This window comes from Rhinoraja longicauda, chromosome 29 (genome assembly GCF_053455715.1).
Source record: "Rhinoraja longicauda isolate Sanriku21f chromosome 29, sRhiLon1.1, whole genome shotgun sequence".
In the NCBI taxonomy this organism is placed as follows: domain Eukaryota; kingdom Metazoa; phylum Chordata; class Chondrichthyes; order Rajiformes; family Arhynchobatidae; genus Rhinoraja; species Rhinoraja longicauda.
Window position 1 is genome coordinate 18,537,374 of NC_135981.1, and position 27,416 is coordinate 18,564,789.

The 27,416-nt window shown below is 40.6% G+C and overlaps 1 protein-coding gene across 2 annotated transcripts in view; it reads right to left on the bottom strand.

Moving 5' to 3' along the window:
* Nucleotides 1-1,623: 1,623 nt before the first annotated feature.
* The window catches only part of lsm12b (LSM12 homolog b), a 46,482-nt gene continuing 20,689 nt past the window's right edge, over nucleotides 1,624-27,416 (bottom strand). The window contains exons 3-6 of one of the 2 annotated variants that reach the window (XM_078424486.1): nucleotides 20,908-21,017; nucleotides 14,182-14,308; nucleotides 11,455-11,541; nucleotides 1,624-3,199 (exon numbers count right to left, since the gene is read on the bottom strand). In XM_078424486.1, coding sequence (XP_078280612.1) covers nucleotides 11,494-11,541; nucleotides 14,182-14,308; nucleotides 20,908-21,017 — 285 coding nt within the window. In that variant the 3' untranslated portion in view covers nucleotides 1,624-3,199; nucleotides 11,455-11,493. The remainder of the gene's footprint in view (nucleotides 3,200-11,454; nucleotides 11,542-14,181; nucleotides 14,309-20,907; nucleotides 21,018-27,416) is intronic. The other variant, XM_078424485.1, reaches the window with a different exon arrangement.

A 27,416-nucleotide genomic window follows, 5' to 3' on the forward strand; every position in this document is an offset into this window, starting at 1 on the left:
CAATCTGCAGTACACACGTCAATTTAGGCACCCAGTGGCAAGGGATGGGAATTATAAAGGAGTCAAGACCTCTACTCTTAGCTAGATTGGAACCTGTTGAATAGTTTGCCAGCAGACATCCTCTGGAATCATACACGAGTAGACAATTTGATTGGATAGTAAAAACATACTATTTCCAGACATTATCATGATCCAAGCTTTAAGGAATTTGCATTTCTGGCATTTTATGGTACTTGTAAATTTCACATGAATGAGCTTTAAAACATTTTACATCCGATCTTCATGACTATCATTTTTACTCCTGGTGCTAAATTATCAGTTACAAGATGGTAGCTTTTTCTTAAATTTAAAACATGGCAGGTACATTCATGGTTTAAATTAATTTCTGAGAAAAACTATTCACAAGACTAATGTCATCAGGTTAGTAGGCTACAAATACCAAGTAAAAGAACTGATTCTAATGTTTGTTTCAGATGCCATTTCCATTTTCCTTATATTTGGTCAATTTGCATTTCCAAAAATAAACCCACCCGAGAAATAAAAATACAAAAAATTCGATTAACAAAATATTAAATAAATCCACACTACGTTGTCTATGATGGTCAAATACATTGCACACGTCAGCCTCATATGAGCTGAAACCTCCAAATTTAAAATGAGGAGATACGAACATGAGAAAAAAAAGTTAGTTCATTGGATTTGGCCTACTTGGTCAGCTTGTGTTCTATGTGTTGTCTACAGTACTTACCATTTCTCACAATTGCCAAGTCAATTAGGTCAATTTTGGGGAAACATTTCTGTAAAAGGTGCTCAAACTAAACCTTCAGGAGGGTGGCCTGGTATCTCAAATCACCACCAGCCTGCACAAACATTATTCATCCAATTTTGCTTTGAAGGCCAGAAGTACATCTGTGCTTACCATGTTAACAGTTTGAGCTTGACAGTTCTATGCAAGGATAATTTATTCCTGGCATCTAACACAACTATGAAATAGGCACCAACTATACTGGACAATGAAACCTCATTCACCAATTGCAGTTTACAGCCAAAGCTTCCAAAGTCGGTGGAAATGCATCTCATTTGCTTGGTGTCCATCAATGAATGTGAACAAGAAGACCTCTTCTGAGCAATAAGGCGCTGACCCAATTTTTCCCCTCAAGCGCCACCTGTACTTCAGTTTGATTATTTTCACGCATCAAAATGGCTAATATCACATTAAATTCACACTGAACCTCAGGTACAGGGAATGATCACCCCAGATTATTAAACCAGACTGTCATTTGCCTTAGAAGCAACGACTTTAGCAGGATCTGCACCCCCTCCCCGACTTCTGTCTTTGATTCAACCAAGAAAAAGGCTCAAATAGATACTTACCAAAATTTAAGTCTAACTGCATTGTTCATGAAACTTGTAAAATGATTAAACCAAGCTTTTTAAATATGTTCAATAACTGCATAAAATGATTGCTTCAGTGAATATTTACTCAACGATATTCATTTATCTTCACATTGTTCAAAGAATACATCATTTATAAAATGACATGCTTAATTTAGTTGAAGAATCAGTTTGGCAGTCCCTGGATGAATAAAATCAGAGCTGGGCAGAGGTTGTTTATTGTTGCAACTGGAAAATCCACTCTCCTTTGCCAATAGGTCCACCATGTGGGGGGAAAAGTAGAAAACACCCCACTGCACATAAAGCAGTGATTTGGCTCAGACTATAGCAAATAGTTACTCAGTAAACTTTAAGCAAAGTACTGGATTGCAACAATGTCTATTTATTGTGTTATTTAATCAATAAAATTGAACAATGTAATACCACATGTCAATGTCAACCCTTTCAGTAAAACAGTATCTTGGGCGGAAGAGGTCAAAAGAAATAAGAGTGTGTTAAGTGTAGGAAAATGATTTACAATTCTATGACAAATTCACTCCTCTACTCAGTTCTCGACTAATCTAAATGGTTTGAGACATGAATCCACTAGAAGTGATAACTTGGAATTTAAAAAAAGTTGAACAAAGGGCATACAAATTTTTCAAATATTCCAGAAAGGTGCCATGGAAATTGTGACAAAAAAGCCCCTCTACTTGGTAAAATCTCTGCAGGGAAAATAAGTGTACCGAATAAAGAACACTGGTTACACATTTCTTCTTACTCTCTTTTAATTTCATATTTTCAATCAAAATAAGACAATAACAGATTCAGCTTTAAAATGTTTTTTAAATTCCTCCAATTTATATTATAGTGTTGTGCTGACAGGGACTGCGAATAAAAATATACATTATCATAGATTCTTCACCAGCCTATAAAAAGGACTTTAAATGACTGTTACTGTCTAATTTTATTATGCAAAGACCAGGCGACACCTTTTTTCTTCCAATTTAATGAAGTGTACAGTACATGACACATGCAAAACTGCATGAACAGTTATATCCTTAAAATGGCCACTCTCTCCATAAGCACTGTCTTAGCAAGACAAACCAATTCTGTACACAGTCAGAGGATATAAGCTCATGAGCCAAATCTTCCATCATCAGATACTCAATTCTTCACTGGAAGACATTTCAGTGACGTTAAAAAAAAAAATCTGGACTTATTCCTTCTGGGAACAAGTTTCTGGAAAAGAAAAGGACTTGAAAGGAAATTTCTCCTACATGGGACAACCACTTAACACATTAAATTACCTTCTTACTTTGCTTTTTTCCTCTTTAGAACTCCATTACTATGACCAACTGGTTTGTTGCATTAACAAATGTTTCAAAAGTTGTGTTGTGCAGATCACAGACAGCAATTTAGGATCTACCTAAAATGAGTGTAATGACAATATGAAAAGCAAATGAACATGTAAAAAATAAAATTAACAAAATATGACTTTATTTTTTTAAAAAGCAAACAAAGAAAAAAGGTAATTTATAGTTAGTCAAGTTACATAAGTGTTGTCTTGTATGCTTTTTTTGTAAAGTCTATTCTCTTCTCGAAGTGGAAATGTCAGCTCACTGTAGATTCTCCCTGGAAAACATGTGGACTGCTCCCTCCCCATCCCAGGAAAAAAAAAATCCCCACCCCTCCCCCATCAGGCTCGGCAAAGGACTATTCAAGCCACTCAGGACGACAAAGCAGTTTCCTTCTGTGTTTGCTGTGCTTGTGAACGTTGCTGCATTAACTTCTGATTTTCCAAATCTCTAAAATGTTTCTCGACCTAAAAGAAAGGAAGAGAGATGAACAAAACCAAGCAAAATACCATCATATTTTTTTCGCATTTAACATCGGGCGGCTTCCACAAACCAATAAGCGCCTTTTTAAGAGCAAGGTTTCTTTTAATAAACAGAAAAGGTGATGCAAGCACGTGCTATTCACTGGCACACAGCAAAATTACATTTGAAAGTAAAACCTTCTTTGATCACTAATATCGAGAATATTAATACACTCAGGAAGACTGACATGCAAGTAAAACAGTATCGCAGCCAAAAAGTTGGATGAACAATTAAGATCCAATTAAGAAGTCAGATAAATCTGACGAGTTAGATCTAATCTGTGAAATGGAATTATTTTTGACAAGTACTTAATAAACAAAAGAATATCCACAGATGTTGACTATTTAAACCTACACTAAAGTTTCAATGAAAGTTCCAAAAGTTTTCTACCAAGGATTATACAGAATTGAAGGTCGTTATCATGTGCCACATATTGGCGATCGTTTTGGAAGTGGGATACCACAGAGATATGGGAAAGGTATTTGATTGGCACTAAGAGGCTTGTGGCATTCAATAAGTAAATTCAAACTTTTCACCAAATGCATCAATAGGTTGGGCTAGAACGTTGTATATCAATGCCTGTGACTTACTCTGCTACGAAGGTCAACAATCTATCTAGATGAGAACAGGAAATAACAAAGGCACGTGGAGAGAGCATGCAGACATGAGGACATGTTAGAAGAGAGATTCGCTTTAGAAAGAAAAATAATCTAATTTACCAATGAAAGATCACCAGTAACAGAGCAAAATGAGTAAACTTCTACTCTGCTCTGAACTTGGACGATCTCTGACACGTCTCACCCCTTTCTTGATCTGTCTCCATCACAGTAGACAGACTATCGATTGATCTCTACTACAAACCTACCGACTCCAGTTACCTCCAGTTACTATACTTCCCCTCACCCTGCCTCTTGCAAAGACGTTATCCCCATACACTCAATTCGTTAGTCTCCGCTGCACCTGCTCCCAAAGAGAGGTTTTCCAATCTACAATATCCAAGATGTCCTCCTTCTTTTGTAATCGTTGTTCTCCCAGCTATCATAGAAGGAACCCTCACCCGTGTCCTGCTCTTGCTGCCCCTCCCCCTAAGATGCAATAAAGACAGAGATCCAAGTTAGGCACAAAATGCTGGAGCAACTCAGCGGGACAGGCAGCATTCCTGGAGAGATGGAATGGGTGACGTTTCGGGTCGAGACCCTTGTTCAGACAGACAGAGATCCTCTGTTCCTCACCTTTCACTCTGCCAGCCTGTGCAACAAACACATTTGCCTACAACATTTCTGTCACCTCAAAAACATACCACCAGCCACATCTTCACATTTCCACTCCTTTCCGTCTCCTGCCGAGATTGCTCCTTCTGAAATTCCTTGGTTCACTCACCCCTTCCCACCTAAACCGCCCCCTCCCCAGGTATTTTCCCCTGTAACCACATGAAATGTAACACCTGTCCCTGTACCTCCTACCTCGCCTCCATCCAGGAACCTCAGCAGTGGCAGGCCAGGGGAGACAGAGCCTTCGTCCAACCATCTGCCTATCAAAACTCTTTTTGCTTGTGTTCACCTGCCACATTTTGTTCTGCCCTCCCTCTCTTCCAGCTTTCCTCCCCCACAATCCGTCTGAAGAAGGGTCCTGACCCAAAATATCACTAGCGATATTGCCCGACCCACTGAGTTCCTACAGCACATTCTCTTTTTGTTGTAAACCGGCACCTGCAGTTCCTTGTTTCTACAGAGTAAAATGTGGATTTGGTTGTGTGGGAGGACTCATTAGAACTCGGGCAGAGGTACAAAGAGTAACATATACTGTTAATGGAACCTTGGCCTTTATATGAGAGGGGCTGGGAACATAAGGGGATATTAAGTTTTAGCTGCAACACCCATCAATAAACACCAATTTGAATATTGCATTCAGCTTTAAGCACTAAATTTGATTAGGAATAGAAACAACTAGACCAAGTGAACCCGTTGGGCCCAAACCTCTCCTGCATTGGTGCAGCACCCTCTCCTACCCCCCTCCCTCCCCACTTCCCCCTCTCCATCCCCCTCAACCCCCCTTATCCACCTTCCTCCCCCCACCTCCCTCCCTCCTTAGGAGATAGATTTAAACTTTAAAATGTGAATAACTAAAAATATAACACCGATTTCAATAAAATTACTTGCTTTACCATAAAAGCGATGACGGTGTGTAAGGTGGGCCTACAATTGTCACGCTATCATGTACCGTTTTGGCTGTAGTTCAATCACAAATAAACAAACAAAAGTTTTAGTATATAGATGAAACAAGGTGGCCATTTTGTTTTTTTCAAACCTGCCCCATTATTCAACGTGATCATACTCATCCAAATTCAGTACATTGTTTCTGCTGCCACCATTTCTCTTGACCTCTGTAGCTATTAGTACTATATGTAATTCCTTCTAAATTTACAAATGGTGTTATATTTCACTCGACGTATACCTGAATTTAAAGGGTTAAATTAGAAATTTAGGTTTGACTTTATCCCATAGTGATGAAGATAATTTCTAAAATTATTAAAAGGATACTTTAGAGCTATTACAAATTTGTTTATTCTCCTGGGAGGATATTTAACCAGGTGGCAAAAGTTCAAGATTAGAGTTTGGCTATTCAGGAGCGAAATTAGAGAAAGCAGTGGAAGCACATTATCCACAAGGTTTATGGGGAATCTATCAAACTTTCTCCAGATATTGGGTTTTCTCCGAGATCTTCGGCTTCCTCCCAGGCTCCAAAGACGTACAGGTGTGTAGGTTAATTGGCTTGGTGTATGTGTAAAATTGTCTCTAGCAGTAGGATAGTGTTAATGTGCGGGGATCGCTGGTCGGTGCAGACTTGGTGGGCTGGAGTGCCTGTTTCCGCGCCGTATCTCTAAATTAAAGAAAACCTGTGGAGGTTGGGTTAATTAAGATAGTCCGCACCTGAATGACAGTGTTTTGATTAGGAAAGGTACTGTAGGAGTAAATGAAGTAAAGATTAGACCGCAACCAATCATTAGATTAACTCGGCACGGAAAGTGCAAAGTTTGTGTCTGCCAGTCCTAAAAGGCCCTTTTTATTTTACTTAACAAAACACACGAGAGAGAGAGAGAGAGAGAGAGAGAGAGAGAGAGAGAGAGAGAGAGAGAGAGAGAGAGAGAGAGAGAGAGAGAGAGAGAGAGAGAGAGAGAGAGAGAGAGAGGAGCCAAGAATAAAGCAAAGCATTAATTTAAAATTTATTCTTCAGATTTTTGCATTCATAAATGGAAGTCAAATGCAAGAGGAATGTGTACGGTAAATACCTTGACCCTTAACAACATAGCAATCTGGGGGGGGGGGGGGGAGAGAGAAGTCTATAGCTCCCTGAAGGTGAAAACAGAAGTATGTAGGGTGGTAAAAGAAGGCACACTAGTAAAGACTTTGTTAGTCAGGGCACTGAATTTTAAAATTATCGTTATGTTTCAATTGTATAAAACTTTAGAAACAAAGAACTACAGATGCTGATTTACCAAGGAAAGACAAAATGCTAGAGTAACTCAGCAGGTCAGGCAGCATTCCTGGAGAACACTGATAGTTGATGTTTCAGGTCAGAATGCTTCTTCAGACTGGATTGCAGGGGTGGGAAATAAATTAAGCTTGAAGAGTGGTCAGGCAGGACAAATATGACCTGCCATGCGATGGATTGGATACATTTGGTTTTCTCTGGAGCACCACATGCAGATGGGTGACCTGATTTAAAATTAAAAATATGAGAGGCATAAATAGTGAAGAAACATCAAATATTAAAAGGCAAAGATTTAAGAGAGGGGAAAAATTAGTTGCAAGTTAAGTTTTTTTTCTTGTTTTATACATAGAAACATAGAAAATAGGTGCAGGAGTAGGCCATTCGGCCCTTCGAGCCTGCACTGCCATTCAATATGATCATGGCTGATCATCCAACTCAGTATCCTGTACCTGCCTTTTCTCCATACCCCCTGATCCCTTTAGCCACAAGGGCCACATCTAACCCTCTTAAATATAGCCAATGAACTGGCCTCAACTACCTTCTGTGGCAGAGAATTCCACAGATTCACCACTCCCTGTGTGAAAAAAAAGTTCTCATCTCGGTCTTAAAAGACTTCCCCCTCATACACTTCACTTCCAATTTCCATCCTGCCCTTAAATATGCCTGGACTATCTCCGACATCTCCCTCCCGTTTCTGGACCTCACCATCTCCATCACAGGAGACAGACTAGTGACGGACATTTACTATAAACCCACTGACTCGCACAGCTATCTGGACTACACATCTTCCCACCCGAGCCCCTGCAAAAAGTCTATCCCCTACTCCCAATTCCTCCGTCTACGCCGCATCTGCGCCCAGGATGAGGTGTTTCACACTAGGGCGTCAGAGATGTCCTCATTCTTCAGGAAACGGGGCTTCCCCTCTTCCATTATAGATGAGGCTCTCACTAGGATCTCTTCTACATCCCGCAGCTCCGCTCTTGCTCCCCCTCCCCCCACTCGTAACAAGGACAGAATCCCCCTCGTTCTCACCTTCCACCCCACCAGCCAGCGGATCCAACAAATCATCCGCCAACATTTCCGTCACCTACAATGGGATCCCACCACTGGCCATATTTTCCTATCCCCTCCCCTCTCTGCGTTCCGCAGAGACCGTTCCCTCCGTAACTCCCTGGTCCACTCGTCCCTTCCTAACCAAACCACCCCATCCCCAGGCACCTTCCCCTGCAACCGCACGAGATGCAACACCTGTCCCATTACCTCCCCCCTCAACTCCATCCAAGGACCCAAACAGTCTTACCAGGTGAGACAAAGGTTCGCCTGCACCTCCTCCAACCTCATCTATTGCATCCGCTGCTCTAGATGTCAACTTATTTACATCGGCGAAACCAAGCGCAGGCTCAGCGATCGCTTCGCTCAACACCTGCGCTCGGTACGCATTGACCAACCTGATCTCTCGGTGGCCGAGCACTTCAACTCCCCCTCCCATTCCCAGTCTGACCTTTCTGTCATTGGGCCTCCTCCAGTGCCATAGTGAGGCCCACCGGAAATTGGAGGAACAGCACCTCATATTTCGTCTGGGCAGCTTGCAGCCCAATGGTATGAACATCGACTTCTCCAACTTTAGATAGTTCCTCTGTCCCTCTCTTCCCCTCCTCCTTTCCAGATCTCCCTCTATCTTCCTGTCTCCACCTATATCCTTCCTTTGTCCCGCCCCCCTTACATCAGTCTGAAGAAGGGTTTCGACCCAAAACGTCACCCATTCCTTCTCTCCTGAGATGCTGCCTGACCTGCTGAGTTACTCCAGCATTTTGTGAATAAATACCTTCGATTTGTACCAGCATCTGCAGTTATTTTTAAGTTATATCCCCCTTATCCTTAAACTGTGACCCCTTGTTCTGGACTTCCCCAACATCGGGAACAATCTTCCTGCATCTAGCCTGTCCAACCCCTTAAGAATTTTGTAAGTTTCTATAAGATCCCCCCTCAATCTTCTAAATTCCAGCGAGTACAAGCCGAGTCTATCCAGTCTTTCTTCATATGAAAGTCCTGCCATCCCAGGAATCAATCTGGTGAACCTTCTCTGTACTCCCTCTATGGCAAGAATGTCTTTCCTCAGATTAGGAGACCAAAACTGTATGCAATACTCCAGGTGTGGTCTCACCAATGCCCTGTACAACTGCAGCAGAACCTCCTTGCTCCTATACTCAAATCCCTCGCTATGAATGACAACATACCATTCGCTTTCTTCACTGCCTGCTGCACCTGCATGCCTACTTTCAATGACTGGTGTACCACAACACCCAGGTCTCGTTGCATCTCCCCTTTTCCTAATCGGCCACAGAGTAATAAATGCCTGGAATGTGCTGTGAGCGGAAGTGGTGGAAGTGGATATGATAACATTAAAAAAGGCATTTAGGTGGCATATGAACAGTCATGGATGGAGGGACATTTGCCATGGACTGGCAGATTACAATGGCATGTACTAGCATTACAATGGCATCATGGTCAGCACAGACATGATGGACTAAAGGACCTGATCCTGTGCTTTCCGTTCTATACATGTATTTATTCAAATCTTATTTAAGTGAAAATATGAAGAGCATGCTATGATCTTCAACTAGAATTACAAGTTAATTCAATGTTGTAAAAGTGAAATAATACAGATAAGAATAATTTTGCAAAATATTACATTCCGAAGCCAAATTCAAACATTTGACCAATACTGCATCTATAAAGTAAATGGGCATCATGACCTCGAAAGGCCAGGGACTTACTGAATTCAAACCGCCAGGTTTAGATCGACCCTGGCATGACAGTGAGCCAAGCAGACCTTTTAAAATGCATTTGGAATATATCCAATGCATTACTTTAATTACATGTGCCATCTCCAAGTACAGTACTGTGGCAGACAACCATGGTTCTAAATACAGTGGAGGACATCTTTAGTTCATGACCTGCTGCCCTCAATTACTCCCTTTTCCTTCCAATGTTCTCAAAGTACATTCAACTGGTATAAATTTGTTTTCTGTATCTCCTCAAAAAATTAAAAATATCCAGGCAATGGACATTGGACGACCGACAGCTTTTAGAGCCTCAAGTCAGTAACTAAGTAACCTACATCAAGCTAGTGGCACTTGTTCCAGATTCATCCATCAGAAGAAATTAGTTTCCTTTGTTATCAAACCTTGTTATCTATTTAACCATCTAAAATTGATACTAAATCAAGGAAACACATATTTATTGAAGGAACACTCAGGGTTTAAAATAAGCATACAATTTTAGGAAATCTGTGGCCAACAAGTACAGTGCTCAAAATGAATACAAAACTCTAGAAAGAATATGAGAAGACCCCAACTAAAGCACAATTCCTTCCACGTGAAATTCAGCCCCATGAAAATAAATCTTTAAACTTTGTATACTAGTGATATGTCCCATACTAAATGAAGTCCATCTGCTATTCGATTCCATTAATTCGTGTCACTTTGCACCTATTTGCTCTCATCTCAAATTGGCATCTTACTTCAGCAACGGAACACTATGGACCATATTTTGCACTTCCGTGGATTTGTTTTCTACTTGCTGTTTGCACTGATGTGTTTTAAGTATTTTTTCTTCTCACTGTCTTGCAGAATGTGTGTAATTCATGTCTAATTTATGCTATGTGATGCTGCATCAAGCAAGATTTTCATTCTACCTCTCTCATTGTGCTTGTGCATATAACCATAAACGTGATATTTCTGCACCCAAGTGGAGTGAAGTCCAGCCCATAATTTTTTTTATGCAAGGATGTTAACAATGGCACTATGCAAGTAGTGAACTAGAATTTAGATTTAATTTCAAAAAGGCACAAAAAAAATAAAAATGAATAAAACTAGTCAAATTTTACACACATAATAAATAGTCATCCAACATTACAGGTTAAACAAAATCATTGTATCATGTGTACGACAGGGAATGGTTAGAAAAATCACCATTAAAATTACATTCATTCACAAGTGATGTGATAGTCTTAAAACTGTTCTCACATGTCCAAAAAATAATTCTTAGCCCTCCATTACTCTGAGCCAGCTAATAACTGAACAATTAAATCATGAGGTATATCGAGATTGACTTATTTTGGTTTTTAATCAAATTGCATTTAGTTTCACCAAGGAGCTCATACCAACTTAATTTTTCTACCAAATTCAACTATCTGACAAGACTGCCACTCGGCTCATTGGAACCCTGAACACGTTTTAACCAGTGACAACATTAAGTGTCAAATTTGAGTAAAATATAAATACTAAAAATTTATGAGCCCATGCTTGTAACAGTTATGAAAACCAATATTTACTAACAAAAGCAACAAATCCCTTTTATCAGATGGTGCCCATTCCATCATTTGAGATTCAAACATTTAGTATAACATACCATCAAATACATATTGCTTTCAAATTCAGAATTTATGCCTCTGAATTCCATAAAATATTATTTAAAGCCTACAATAATAATAGTTCATAGGGAAAATATAAAAGCATTAAAAATAAGAAACTATTTTTGGAGAATGGAAACAAATATAAATTATATCTCTTGATTTGTTTGGTCCATTGCTGGCTCACTCAAGCAAGGAAGGATCATAAAATATTTTTCAGGGGAAAAAACAATTTTAAGGCTAACAGATAACTTGTGAAGAAGGAGTATAACTTTCAGAGGTGATTTTACTAACCTTTGCCTGTTGCATATTTGATAATACGAAGCTATTCATTCAGCACCCTGTTTGCCCCTGATAAAAATTATCAGTATAGAATCGACACTGCAAAACATACAGGCAATGTCAAAGTCCAACATGGGTATATGGTCTCAAATCCAAACTGCAGATACACAATATCAAAATATAATTTCTATCATTGCTGAAATATTATTTGTGGAGTATACTGTTTTGCACAGAAATAATGGGATCACCACTCAGATCATTTTATTAAACACACAACACATGCACAAATCAAGTAGTTACAAGCTTACAATAAGCGTCAAAAATGCCTGCACCTCGACAAACTAAAAATGTTTTGGGACAAAAAGCACTCACAAAACCAAAAATACAAATGCAGTGCAAAAGGATATCAATGTATACCTGTAGTGCATTGTGTAGGAAAATAACTGCAGATGCTGGTATAAATCAAAGGTATCACAAAATGCTGGAGTAACTCAGCAGGCCAGGCAGCATCTCAGGAGAGAACGAATGGGTGACGTTTCCGGTCGAGACCCTTCTTCAGACTTATGTCAGGGGGGGGGGGAGGCAAAGAAAGAATATAGGTAGAGACAGGAAGACAGTGGGAGTACTGGGAAGGGGATGGGGAAGAGAGGGACAGAGGAGCTATCTAAAGTTAGAGAAGTCAATGTTCACACCGCTGGGTACCTCGTGATACATGTGGTGCATTAATCTGGGGAAGGTGTAATATTTAATATTTCATTTGCAGATTTTTTTTAAAGTGAAGAGAATCTCTTCTCTACCAATGCACATGCTGCTCAAGGATGAGAGCAGGCAACACCTGGAGTTCTCAAAGCTCCAACAACTGTTACTTAAACTAGGTACTATTAAAGCAACCAAGCAAGATCCGCTTTCATGTATCGAGCTATCACAAGCCGCTTGAAGCACAGGCACAAAAATAAATGCTTATTCCAACTCCCAATGGTGCAGTTGCACCAACTTTCTGAACATAGTTTCCTTGGTCTAGACCCAAACGAAAACAACAGATCAGCCCTTCATGCAAGGACAATTCAGGTTAGACATTTATCATCAGTCATTGAGCACTAATGCAATAATGTCCTTCAAAATAATGAATATAATGCACATCTGCTGCATGTTTAGCACACGATGAGAACCATGTCACATCAGAAGAAATGCTCAAAATGAACGAAAGTGACAAATATATTCAGAAATGTTATCAAAATTTCATGGACAGTTGATATTTTCCCAATATAAAATGAGTTTTGGTGAATGCAAAGAAATTGGAGAAAAACTATTGGTATCCAATCTGAAGAAGCGTCCTGAACCAAAACATCACCTGTCCATTTCTTTCCATAGATTCTGCCTGGCCTCCTACGATCCTTCAGCAGTTTATCCTTCAGCAGATCCGGAAGTGGCTGCACTGCCATGCAGCTGCTGCTCACCGGCAGTCTGTTTGTCTTTTTTCGTCTGTGTTAGATGTGTGTAGTAGTCTATTTTTAGCTGTGTATATGTGGGGGGTGGTGGGGGGATGTGGGAAACCTTTCTTTTTTAAATCTCTTCCTCGACAGAGAGTCGTATCTCCATCGCGCTGCGGCCCAACACTGTGGAGTAGGCGGCCTCCAGCTGGGATAGATCCCAAGGGCTCCAGTCGCAGGGCCAGGACTTACCATCTCTGAGCTGGCCGACTTTCGGAAGCTGCAGCTTTACCTCCAGAGGCTCGGCCACGGACCCTGTGGACTGCAAAATCGGGAGCTCGCAGGTCCCTGGCTGGCGACCGGCTCCAGCCGTAGCGGCTACGACCGCCCTGTTGGAGGGCTTGACCGACCCGCTTGCAGGACCATAGCCCGGCGCGGCTCGGCCGCGGGACTTTTCATCGTCTGGCGCAGCTCGGCCGCGGGACTTTACATCGCCCAGCTTGGCTTGGCTGTGGGACCTTCCATCTCCTTACGGAGTCGGGAGCCTCGGTCGCCTCGGCAGAAGTCGAACTATCTGTCCGTGGGAGAAGCATGGGGGGAAAAGAAAATAATTTTCTTGCCTTCCATCACAGTGAGGGGGTGCCTGGAGGAGTCACTGTGATGGATGTTTGTGTTAAAATTGTGGGTCTTGTGTTTTTTACTCTGTACTGTTATGGCTGCGTGGCAAATGATTTTCGTTCAATTCGTTTTGAATGACAATAAAGGCATATTATTATATTATTATTATTATTATTATTAATGCTCAAGATTTCAGCATCTAGTCTCGTGTCTCTTTTGGCAAAATGTCCACACCCTTCTACCCGTCACTCCAATGCCCATTTTATTTTGTCCAATGTACATGGCAGCTACCTTCTACTCAATTTTTCTCCAACTAACTGCAGAGCAGTGAAGATGATAGTGAAAGCTAAAAATAAAGCAGGTGATTTTCCAAGCACTACTGTCACAAAGTGGTAAAACTTTGTTTGCAAAACAATTTACACATGAAGTTAGTGAAACATTGAAATACATTTAAACAGGTTTCTTGCATTATCTTTTTGTAAGAGCAGGGGTGTTAAAGCTTTAAAAAAAAATCAAAACTCGCTCTCTATTGGCAAAGCAATTTGTCACACAATGGATCCCCTGATCTTAAGTAGCCATAGTGAGCTATACACCAACAAAAAAGATGGCACATTATTTGCTCGGCTACCTACTTTCACGGTCAAATATAACGAGAAAAAACCTAAAAGGGAGAAAATGTGTGTGTACTTACTATTTTGCGTACGTGACTTAATGCACTTCCTTCTTTTCCTCTACAGTTCTCAACCTGGTAAGGTGGTACAATTACAACTTCTTCCATGACGATTATGCTCTTCTCTTGCCATTTACAGTCCTTGATGCTAAAAAAAAAAGTATGCAATAATTAAGTGCGATGGATCATGCATTAATCATAACCAAAATAATTTCAAATATCAACTGACAGATGAAAATTTCTTCAATATCAAAGCAAAGCACAATAACCCTTTGTACTTGCATTTGTCAACAAATCAAATTTGCAGAGTGGGAATACAAACTACCTTGGTGCTAGCCACCTTCATTGATGCGGAAACACTGGTCCAGGACAGCAGAATAATATTTTAAAAGTTGACGGAAAAAAAAAGGATGAATGTTTGCAAAATTGCCAGCAATTATATCAGAACTTTATTTGCCTCTGTGACAGAACATTTGATATAGTTCCATAATAGCCCTGTGCACTCTTTCCCAAATGGTCATTTGCCGACATAAGACACCAGACAAAGCCACGATAAAACAATACAGCACATGAACAGATCCTTCGGCCCACAATGTCTGTGCCAAACATGATGCCAAGACCAACGCTTATCTGCCTGCACACAATCCATATCCGTCCATTCCATACGCCTATCTAAAAGTTTCTTAAATGCCACTGATGTAATTATTTATTATAATTTATTACCTCAAAAAGAACCACCTATTGTCTTTGGAAGAAAGAGGAAATTCAAATATATATTGTTGTGCAGGCAAATGCAACAAGCTCTGTGCACAACGTAAATCCACAAATAAAAACGGTGTAAATTAAGGAATAAAAATTGGCTCCAATAGTAGGAGTGCAGCCTACATGTCGCAATATGCCACTTACTTGAAAGACACGAACAATGAAACATTCACTCGGTGCTGCACTGTGGTGCCAACTTATTATATGTTCAAATTCCTGGAGTGTGCAACAATCTTGAAAACTTTTACACTGATCTTTTCCATTATTGCCTCATTCTTCCTTGTCCCTATTTCATCAAGGGGTGGAAGCAAAGTGTGGGCAAAAAGGAAAATCAAGGCCTGGTTCGATCATGAGGTACAAGCAATGATTATGCGACAGTGATAATGTTCTCTACCATGGAAAACAGTGCTTTCATGAAGATCTATTGAAATGGTTAATCTAGCAGAGTGAAATTTCTGGTAAAAATGTTGTACAGTATGCCATATGATCTTTACTGTATTTCCATTAAAAAATCTATGTGTGGGGACAGTAGGCGTTAAAAAAATTATTCCAAGAGTGGAGGAGGAATCTAATTTACTGTAGAATAAAATATTAACAATTTTCCCCTATAAGATACTGAAGATCTGTAATTCCAAATCATTCTTCCCTTTTAAGTATCTATCAAATGGGTCACATATCATTATAATGGACATGGGGGGGGACGGGGGGTGGTGTCCGTTATTGCCGATTGTCTACTTTAACCAAGGAGGGATTATCATTGCATAAATAGAAACAAACAACTGCAGTTGTTGCTTAATACACAAAAGTGCTAGAGTAACTTAGGTCAGGCAGCATCTCTGGAGACCGTAGATAGGTGATGTTACAGGTTGAGACCCTTCTTCAGATTCTCAGTCCTGAACTGGGTCTGGAATTCAAGCGAGTTGATTGCCCCGAACTGCGGGCAGCCAAGGGAGAGGCGAGGATCGGCGGAGTCATTGGTCGCGGCCCACAGGCGGTTGGAGTGCAGGCAAGAGTCAGCAGTGCAACCTGGAAGTGGCCCAGGAAGCTGTGTGGGCCAGGGGTGGTGTGGACAGCCTGGCCTGGAAAAGGCTGGGGAGGCGGTATGGGGCAGAGTCAGCAGTCCGGCCTGGTGATGAAGGTCAGTAGATCTGTCCACTATAACCAATATCTGTTAAGGAGGTCCGTTAAAACAAGAGTTTATTGCATTCACACGATTCTCGTCAGCGAGATGACTTCAAATGACCCTCAGGATAAACCGGTAAGAAAATAACTGCAGTTGCTGGTACAAATCGAAGGTATTTATTCACAAAATGCTGGAGTAACTCAGCAGGTCAGTCAGCATCTCAGGTCAGGCCCGTCCCCCTGACATCAGTCTGAAGAAGGGTCTCGACCCAAAACGTCGCCCATTCCTTCTCTCCTGAGATGCTGCCTGACCTGTTGAGTTACTCCAGCATTTTGTGAATAAATACCTCAGGATAAAACTGATATTTTATTGCTGTCGGGTGATCAAGCTTAGCAAATTTCCATTATCTAGCCACATTATTCGTGACCAGCTCGACAGGGTATAAATAGTCCTGGAATGGTATGCTCTAGCTTAAAAAAAAATGAAATTGTGCAGTGATCTATCAGAAGAAACAAAAATCGAAGAGGTACAAAATATAAGCTCAAAAACAAATTTGAATACCAAAGCATTCCGCTGAGCAGTTTATCCAACAAGCAGCACACGTAGACCATGAATAATACCTCTTAAGAGCTCTAATTGGCAGCAGTACAAGGTTTCATAGAGATTGAAAAAGAATGGGCAGATTTCTGGTTCCAATCTCTACACAGCAGGGCCTGCCTGACATGCACATGCATATCATCACAATTAGCTTCAAGTTCAGCAGCAATGCATGTGGCTGTCAAGTCTCCTGCATGAATAACCAATTGGGCAAAGGGCCAAAAGAACAAGTTGTTCAAAAATGTACAATTTCAGAACAGCAGTAGAGTTGCTGCCTTACAGCACCAGAGACCCGGGTTACATCCTGACTACGGCTGCTGTCTGTAAGAGGTTTGGATGTTTTCCCCGTGAGTGCATGGGTTTTTCCACAAGTGTTTCAGTTTCATCCTACACTCCAAAGACGTACAGGTTTGTGGGTCAATTGGCTGTGGTAAAAATTGTCCCTAGTGTGGAGGATAGTGCTAGTGTACAGGAAATCGCTGGTTGGTGCAAACTCAGTAGGCCGAAGGGCCTGCTTCCACGCTGTATCTCCAAACCAAACTAAACATTAGGGCAGAGGAAAGATGGGGAGTAAAATTGAGAAGCGCTGGGAAAAACAGTGGGAGCGGCAGGGAAAGACAAAAATGACAAGGATAAAACAAATACATATTCTTTATTAAGAATGAATATCATGGCCATGTTCATTAATCCTGCGTGAACCAAATGACAGATGTTTTTGCAGACATCTTCAGCCTCCCACTACTCAGTTCAGAGGTCCCCAGCGGCCTTAAAAGGACATCCATAATATTGGTAGACACAAAATGCTGGAGTAACTCAACGGAACAGGCAGCATCTCTGGAGAGAAGGAATGGGTGATGTTTTGGGTCGAGACCCTTCTTCAGCAACATCCATAATATTGGTGTCCAAGAAGAGCAAGGTGATATGCCTCAATGACTACCGACCGGTGGGACTCACATCCGTTGAGAGGTTGGTAATGACACACATCATCTCCTACCTGAGCAAGAACCTGAACTCACCACAACAATTTGCCTACTGCCACAACAGATCAACAGCAGATGCAATCTTGTTGGCTCTCCACTGGACCACTTGCACAAGAAGAAGTGCATGCACATCAGACTACTGATTCAACTACAACTCAGCGTTCAACAGCATCATAAAAACAGATAAATGGGTCTACTGTGGATAGGGTGAGCAGATTTAAATATTTGGGAGTCCGCATCACAGAGGATCTGACATGGGCAACGCACATTGCCGCACTGGTGGGTAAGGCAAAGCAGCGCCTTTACCACCTTAGACAGCTGAGGAAATTCAGAGTGTCTCTGAGGATCCTTCATTACTTCTACTCTGGGGCTGTAGAGAGCATCCTGTCCGGCAACATTACAGTCTGGTTTGGGAACAGCTCGGCCCAGGACAGGATGGCCCTGCAGAGAGTAGTGCGTTCGGCAGAACGCACCATGGGAACTACACTCGTCCCCCTGCAGGACCTATAAATCAGGAGATGCAGATCCAGAGCAAGTAAGATTATGAGGGACCCCTGCCACCCCAGCAACGGACTGTTCCAGCTGCTACGGTCAGGCAAACGCCTCCGCTGTCACGCTGTGAAAACGGAGAGGATGAGACGGAGTTTCTTCCCACAGGCCATCAGGACTGCCAACTTTTATAACTCCAGAGACTAAATTTGGTCTACACTATAGTAACTTTATTTATATGTAACCGTAATTCTTTTTTGTGCACAATCCGCAGGCATTGCCACTTTCATTTCACTGCACATCGTGTATGTGTACGTGACAAATAAACTTGACTTGACTTGACTTGAAATCTATCAAACTCAGGAACTCCAACTCTCTCAGTAAGAATTGGCAAGAACACTTACTCCTTGATGACCATCAGCACAAGGCTCTGTGCTCATCCCCCCCCCCCCCCCCCGCCCGCTCTCCTCATTCTATCCCCTTAACTGTACAGCCAGACATAGCTCCAAAGGAATCTGTAACTTTACTGTGATACCGCTGTTGTTGGATAAATAATGGGTAACGATGAATCAGTGTACAGGAGGGAGATTGAACATCTGATTGAATGGTGCCAGAACAACCATCTTACTCTTAACATTAACAAGAACCCGAATGTTGACTTCAGGAAGGAAAATCCGAGGATCCACAAACCCATCTTCATTGACAGGCTGGTGGTGGAGTTACCGAACATGCATATCTCTGAATGTCTGCCTGGGCTCGGCATGTCAAAGCAATCACAAAAAGCTCATCAAGGAGACTGTGTGTCGACAAATACTCTATCGATCTTATACAGATATACATTAGTGAGCATACTGACATCATGGTGCACTAAATCATAACGTCAGTAAAGAAGGTGGCTGCAGAAAGTAGTAGACATTGCTCAGTCCATCATGGTATTCACCTCCCAATCATCAAAGGGATACTACAAGAGGCTCTGCCTTAAAAGGCTCTGCCTTACACCGGAAGTGGCGGCGCTGCCCTGCAGCTGCGGCTCGCCGGCAGACTCTTTGTCTTTCTTCTTTCTTTGTCTATTTGTTAGTGTTAGATGTATGAAATAGCCTATCTTTAGCTGTGTATATGTAGGGGGTGGTGGGGGGGGTGGGGGAAACCTTTTTAAAAATCTCTTCCTCAACGGAGATGCGACCCTTTCCGAGTCGTATCTCCGTTTGCTCTATAAAAAAAAAAAATTAAACGCGGGGCCTTCCATCGCCCGCGGGGCCTTCCATCGCCCGGTGCGGCTCGGCCGCTGGACTTAACAGTGCCCGGTGCGGCTCCTTCCATCGCCCGGTACGGCCGCGGGACGGTTCAGGGCCAGGTGCGGCTCGGCCGGTGGGCCTTCCATCGCCCGGCGTGGCTCGGCCGCGGGACTTTACATCGCTGGTGCGGCTCGGCCGCGGGGCCTTCCATCGCCCAGCGCGGCACGGCCGCGGGACTTAGCTGCGCACGGTACGGCCGCGGGGCCTTCCATCGCCCGGCTCGGCCGCGGGATGTTTCAGCGCCCGGTGCGGCTCGGCCGCGGGGACTTGGGCGTGAATGGTACCGAATGACAAATAAAGGCTCTGTATTCTGTAAAAGGCAGCTAATATACAAGATTCACTCCACCCTGGCCACATTCTCATTTTGCTGCTACATCCGGAAGGTGGTACTCAAGAACTACCTCCAGATTCAAGAGTTGTTTCCCAGCAACCATCAGGCTCTTGAACCACATGGCATTACATAATTTCACCAATGATCTACTACGAACTTAGTTTTTGGTTGGACTACATACTACGGTTTTGCACCATCATGGTCTGGTTACCTCATTACTGTCTATTAATTTATTGTATTATTGATTACAATATATAGTATGTATATATCACACAACAAATATATATACAGTATGTACAAAATATATATATATATATATATTTATTGTACATACTGTATATATATTTGTTGTGTGATTGCATTAATGGGCCTCGAAAGCTGTAGCAAGAAAGAACGTTGTTTTTCTGTTCCCAGTACATATGGCAATTAAACACTTCTGAATCTTGAGAAAAAAAACTACAAAATAGCTGATATTACCACACCCATGTAATAATAGTATTAATAGTATTAATCAAGCATTCTTGTTGATAATCAGCCCTCAGGATCGAAATTTTAAAATTGTTGCACATTCATAACTCTTAATATTATGCATTAATAACTTAATTCAATTCTACAGATTTAAAACGGATTTATTATCAGAGATAGAATAATGCAAAGGAACTATTCTTTAAAAACATACTAATTTATACAATATTCTGGCAGCAGAACAGGCTATGTATCAACTTTTCAATCTTGTCTCAACTTCAAGCAAATATTATCAACTTATTGAGATAGATAATGGGTGTCATGATCTTACATCAGCGCATAGAAATACTTTTAAATCTATATTTTTTAACAGAATCAGTACATGAAAGGTCATCCCTGGTTGGAACTACTCAATCTGCTCTCCAGTAACATCAATGGATTGTGCACTGCTTCCAGAATTCATGATATTAAGTTCAATAAGGAAGGTACAGTAACAGGTTCTGACACAACTATTTAGTAGTTAGCAATATAGAACGGGGATGAATTTTTGGCATGTATTTAACAATTTTATTTGAGCATATTCTGAAAACCTTGCTTTCACATTTAAACAATTGTTATTTCATAGCACAACCTTTTTAATTCTTTGAATTGGAAACAATTGTCTAAATTATTTATGAAAGAAACCATTAATAAAACTGAACTTACGTCTTATGGATAGTCTGAAAAAGCTGCTGGCCTTCTGGAGAGACTCCAGCACTAATTGCATATGCTTGGCTTAATTTCTCTTCCTTCTCTGTCCGTGCTCGGTTGGCAAGCTAGGAATAAAATAACAATTTAAATCAGTTTTCTGTCACCACGAGCAAGTTGCCATCATGCTGCAAGCGACTGAAAAATTGCAATAGTTATTGAAAAAGTCATCACCAAGCTTTTATGGCAATTTAAAGCTAGTAAACAGATCTTGTGCAGCTGTGTTATCAAAAATAATATTTTGACATTTCTTCAAAAAATATCAAGGCGGTTATTTAAAAAAAATCTTAGGTGGCGCTTGCAATTTGACTAAATCTGGAAGATTAAACTGACAATAAGATTGATACTTAGAGTAGACCATCCTTATAGCATCTCGTATTCCATACAAGTTAGAAAAGAAAGTTAACATAAACCTTGAGCGAATGCATATTCCCCATTCTGTCAATTGGAAACTAAATTTTGTTAGAATGCTGTGGTAGTCGTGCCACAATTAGCAATTTGGTGTCAGGAGATGGGAGGCGTGGAAACAGAGGAGAAACCAAATGTTATCTACTGCATGTACAGATCTAAATTTGGCTGCAATACCAAAATACAAAATGAGCCTTGACAACGAACTAACTCTTAACAAAGTTGGTTAAATCTAAATCAACAAAAGCAGTAACCAGTCCTACCATAACTGTATAACTTTTTAAAAATGCAAGAAAGATCTGTTGTTATATTTGTTAGACAAAAAATGTGCAATGCTCAGTAAGATTTGTTAGAATCATGAACCAGGAGGAAGATTTAAAGGATATCTAAGTATTGCATCAGGATAATGAAAATGAAAAAGCACAAATTAAAACAAGACTTAATCCAAACAGCATTTGATCTAGTTTACTCAAGACTAAGAAAACATAGCATAAAATTTCAGCAGCGCTTACAAATGTTTTGTCTATTAACTTGCAGTTAGGAAATTCAATTCTGCAAATTCAATTCATACACTTGCTCCATCAGGGCAAAACATGCCAAAGAAATAAGGCAAGTTTGAAACCATAACCTGGTTGTGGATTGGGCTTCATAGTTAGAGATGTCAAGGGCTGCAATAGTTTGCAGGTAGGGACAGGGGAGTCAAGTCAGGAATGATCCAGGGAACAGCAACACGAGAGGAATGGTTCTGAAAGAGAGCCAGGGAAATAAATTATTTAGTGGGGAACTACCTTCTCCGAATTCCCAGCACGCCTGGAACCTGCTCAGCTGCGCCCCCTTTCAGCAGATGTCATACCGCATTAAAAACAGAGAGAACATTGTGGGCTAAACTCCTAAGCAACTGAATATTCCAAAAGGGCATCCAATGTGCCTTTTATTTTATTGGTTATTTGTAGGTTCAATTCCAAGAATTTCCGTGTACATTTTGGATTATCTATATGCACGGTGGACCAAAGACTGTGGATAAGGAGGGGGGGGGGGGGGTCAGGAAAACAGACTTCACAATCAAAATGACAAATTCCTGATTTTTTTTAACCGACTTTTGAATTTAAAAAACACAAGTGTTTAGTGCATCGAAATGTAACGTCACACAATCAAATTTTAGACATATCTCATTGAGAGCTAGATTCTGAAGACTAATGAACCCAAAAAATAGATAGTTCAGAACTAACGTACATGAAATGGGTGGCGAGTGTCAGCAAATGCTGTGGTTTGGGAAAAAAATACTCCATGTACATCAATAGTCAAAATTATATTTACTGTAAAAGCAGCAATATATTGATCATAGTTTGCAGGAATTTAATGAAATTAGTTTATACATTAGCAAAGTTCTACATCCAGCAAGAGGCACACACACACACTGCATGCATTGTCAATATGCAAATTAATTTAATGCTTATTCAAAATGTTCCTCTACTTTCTGGAAAAGTGGTCCAAGACTGTGTAAAATGTCAATGTACTTTTAAAATTTCTCCGGAGGACAGAAATAGGATGCATATTTTAAGAATAGTCTTTTCAAAAACTGATAGGCATTAGCGAAAAGAGCAGTGAACAAACAAACCTATGGCTAAAATTAAATACCCCGGAAAATCAGTGGAATGTGTCAAAGAGCTGGGGGAAAAAAATCACAATCAAGAATTCAGATGGAAGAGCAAAAGAGCAAGGAGGTAGCAGTGGGAGCAGACATAACTGTCTGTGTATGAAGAATGATCTTGTGCAATTAATAACAGCTTGATGAAGTGAATCGGATGCTGCCATTTCCTCCCAAGGGGCAATACACACCTGCAAAGTTGTAGGTTCAATTCCAAGTCAGATTTCCATTAGGGCAATAACAGAACGCTACAGGTGCCATGACTCCACAATATGAAACAGGTGAACCTTGATGAACCAATATGAACCTTAATTCTGCTTCTTATTCTACTGTGCCTGACATAAATCACATACACACAAATATCAAGATCAAGTTCAACTGCATTGCCGATTACATTCAAATAACCTGCTGACACATAACGGGGGGGGGGGGGGGGGGGAACAATGACTAATTACTAAATCATTCACAGAATAATGTCTCAGAGTGCCATCAACATCAGGAAAAGAGGAAAATACTTTCTCTACAAATGACATAAATCACTGCATCGTTTGACAGAATACTTCAATAAAATAACATATGCAAGCTATATCCATTGTGCCTAATCTGGTCATTTGTGGGGCTTACTTGGCTCAGTAGATTGTCAAGCAAAATTCCTTGTTAAGTGAGTGGAGAAATAACAGCATCCCTCCTGCCCCCCAAAATAGTCTTGTAGCTGACTTTCTTGTTACCTAGAGTGCATAGAACCTCAGAGAATTTATCCCATCTCAACATATACTATTTTTTCACATCTATAAAAGTAAATTAGATTTGAAGCACATATTGACAATAAGATTGTTGAGAGCACACAAGTAGGGGAGGAAGAGAAGACATAAAGGGACAGAAGACATAACACAAGTGCAAGATTCTAAAAAATAAAATCCACAAGCCAGTGACGTGACAAATTGGCATTGTTTATTTTTGTTCTCTTGGATAGGGCTGTAATTTAAACTAGCAAAGGCAATTATGACATAATTACAATATTAAATTTAATAAGAGAAGGCAAACTTTTTCTAAAAAAATTAAATACATCATCAAGGCTTGATAGAATAGTAATACAAGTGTTAAGTTGTAGCTTTGTGTGTTAGTTGGAAGCAGTGAAATTCAGAGCAATTGCACATGCCACAGAAAAGATTGTTTTGCATGTTTTCCTCAATTTGCTGGTGTCAGAAATACAAACATTTCAATGTACGAGGGTTGGGAGAAAGTGTTATCCGGGCAGCCTGATCCAGGAAGCCTTAGCCTGTCGATAATAAGGAAGGCAAATGCAATCAATGTTAGCATTCATTTCGAAAGAACTAGAATATAAAAGCAAGAATGTAACACTGAGGCTTTAAAAGGCACTGGTCAGGCAATTTTGTGAGCAGTTTTGGGCTTCATATCTGAGGAAGGATGTGCTGGTGTTGGAGACAGTCCATGGGAAGTTTACGTGAATGATCCAGGGGATGATTGGGTTAACCTATGAAAAGCATTTGAAGGTTCCAGGCCTGTACCCGCTGGAGTTTAGAAGGATGAGGGGGAGATCTCAGATAATGAAAGGCCTAGATAGAGTGGACATGGTAAGGATGTTTCTGGTTGTGGGAGAACCTAGAACCAGAGGGCACAGCTTCAGAATAAAAGAATGTACCTTAGGAATGGAGATGAGGAAGAATTCCTTTAGCCAGAGGCCGGTGAATTTGTGGAATTCATTGCCACAGACGTTGTAGAGGATAAGTTCTTGATTAGCAAGGGATCAAAGGTTATGGAGAAAAGGTAGGAGAATGGGGTTGAAAGGGAAAATAGATCAGCCATGAATGAATGGCAAAGTAGATTCGATGGGCTGAATGGATATTTCTGCTCCTATGTCAAAACCTCTGGGCTAAATGGGGAAAGGAGGTCTCTGGAGAGAAAATGCTGCCTGGCCCGCTGTGTTACTCCAGCACTTTATGTCTATCTTCTCATTTTTAATGATGTTCTCCCATCTCTGGTCATTGACTGAATCCAGAACCCAACTCCCCATTTAGCCCAGAGGTTTTAAGACATAGGAACAGAAATAGCCACGGCAAGTATGGGGACCAAGGATACAGTGATATGGGATCTTCAGCCTTTGACTTAGTTTAAAAGATACAAAGATATCCAGCTGCTGCATAACAATAAAGATTCTTGGGAGAATAACACAGCACCAAGAGACAGGGGACATTTAAATGGAACAAGGCAGAGGTAGAAAGAAAAGTGAGTTAAGATAAAAACACGTTCTTCTCAACCATGAATCCTTGAAGTTTTGTTGCTCAGATTTAAAATATCATCTCACAGTTGGAAAAAGACTTCAGTGGGAAGGTGAGAATTGAATTGTGAATTACACAATAACAATATGGAGAAAATTAGGATTGGGGTTCTTCTGAACAGTCAGAAGGATTCAATTTAAAATACAGGGTAATAATCAATGGATTGTTAACTAAACGATGTACAAATTATCAGAGTCAAATATGTCCGAGTGAAATCCATAAATGAAAGGATGAATCAGTGACAGTGGCTTTGATCGTGAGATAATGGTGTCGGGGCAAGGGAAGGAGCAAGAGCTTGGGATAGAAACCATTTATAACAAGGCTATATTCAAAGTTGTTGTGATTAAAACAACTTAGGTCTGTAGGAAAAGTTGTAAATAAAAAGACAGCAAAGGGGTTAAATGGATTTACAAACATTCAAGAATATATAGCCAAGTAGTATTTTGGATATTGGTCAGAAGAGTGCGACAGGGAGTTTAAACATTAATTGCAGTGAATGAAGTTAATGAATGAAATGCTTAACCTTATATTTGAATTCAAGGAGCATGTAGATTAATCTGACAAGAAATTTATGGAAAATATAACTGATACCAATCAAACAGTATAAATGGAAAGAGAAACCAATTGAAGGTTCACACCTATTGACGCTTCCTCAGAAAAGAGAATTATGTTTTTGATTTAGACTATATGGTGAATGGGATTGAAAATTAAATATGCCACTATTCTTGACATTTGGAAAGGACAGAAGAAAAAAAAGTTAGCCCCAATAACAACTGAAGACATGCATCACAGAGATGAAAGGTACACCTTAAGACCAGATTTAATATGTGCAGAGAATAATAAAGGGACAAACGCAAAATGTTAGCAGTGGCTGTGTCAATTAACAGTAGCAAAGTTGTGCAGAGTACTATGAAGAAACTGACGAAGAAAACAGAGCAAAGAAAATATGAAAATTGTGTGGATTTAATCCACTATAGAGTGGACGTCAACTGAATAAAAGTAGCTTGGAGGATGAGTTCATAAAAACTATTTAGGACAATTTCTTGAAATGATAATGATGGAATCTAGAACATCCTTCTTACATCTCATTCTTCTCGAGTCTATCGAATAAACCTAATTAACTAAATTTCTTATATTAAGAATCCTGCCACCCTGAGAATTGGCCTGGCAAACCTTCACTAAATTCTTTCCATAGTTAAAGCATAGAAACAAGTCCTTAAACAAGACCAAAACGGCACACAATATTCAAACTGCAATTCTCCATGGCATTGTATGATTGCATTCTTGCTCCCGTATTCGCATCCACTCTCTCGGAAGGCTAGGCCATCATTTACCATTTGGTGCTGGCTCGAAGGGCCAAATGGCCTCCTCCTGCACCTATTTTCTATGTTTCTATGATCGCGTAGATTTGCATGCTTACCTTCAGTAACTGGGATCCTGTAGTATTCACTGCTCATATGCATACTAGTCATATTTTCTGTATGACTAATGACTGCTTGTCATATAGAAAATAAGTTTATTCCTACTCCATTTCTAGTCAGCCAACCACTTCTCTATCCACATAGCACCTTGTCCATAACCAAATGCACGTTATGTCTCAATCCAAAGAATTGCAGATGGCGAAATCTTGAAAGACACAAGCGCTGCAGTAACTCAGCAGGTCAGGTAGTATCGCTGGGTAACATGGATAGGTGATGTTTCAGGTCAGGATCCTTCTTCATTACTTTACTTTAATTTTGCATGCTAATATCTTAAGCAGGAACTTACCAAAGGTTTTTTTTTGAAGCCCAACTCCGCCATTTTACCGGTTCTCCCACATCCATTTTGCTCATTGCACCCTCAAAAAATTCACACAGATTCAATCCACTTTAACTTTGTCCAAACCTGTTACTCTTCTCTAAGTGCTATGCTATTACACATTTTGCAGTGAAACTCCAGCATTTCCCCCACCACTTATACCTGTTTAACTGGTCTAAGATTCCCCAGTTTCCTTCTGCCTCCTTTTCTAAATATTGGGGGAGGGTTACAGGAGTTACCCAATAACAATCATTGCAAAGTTCTGTAGAGTCAAGAGATTAATGGAAATTGACCACCAATGAATCCCCCATTTC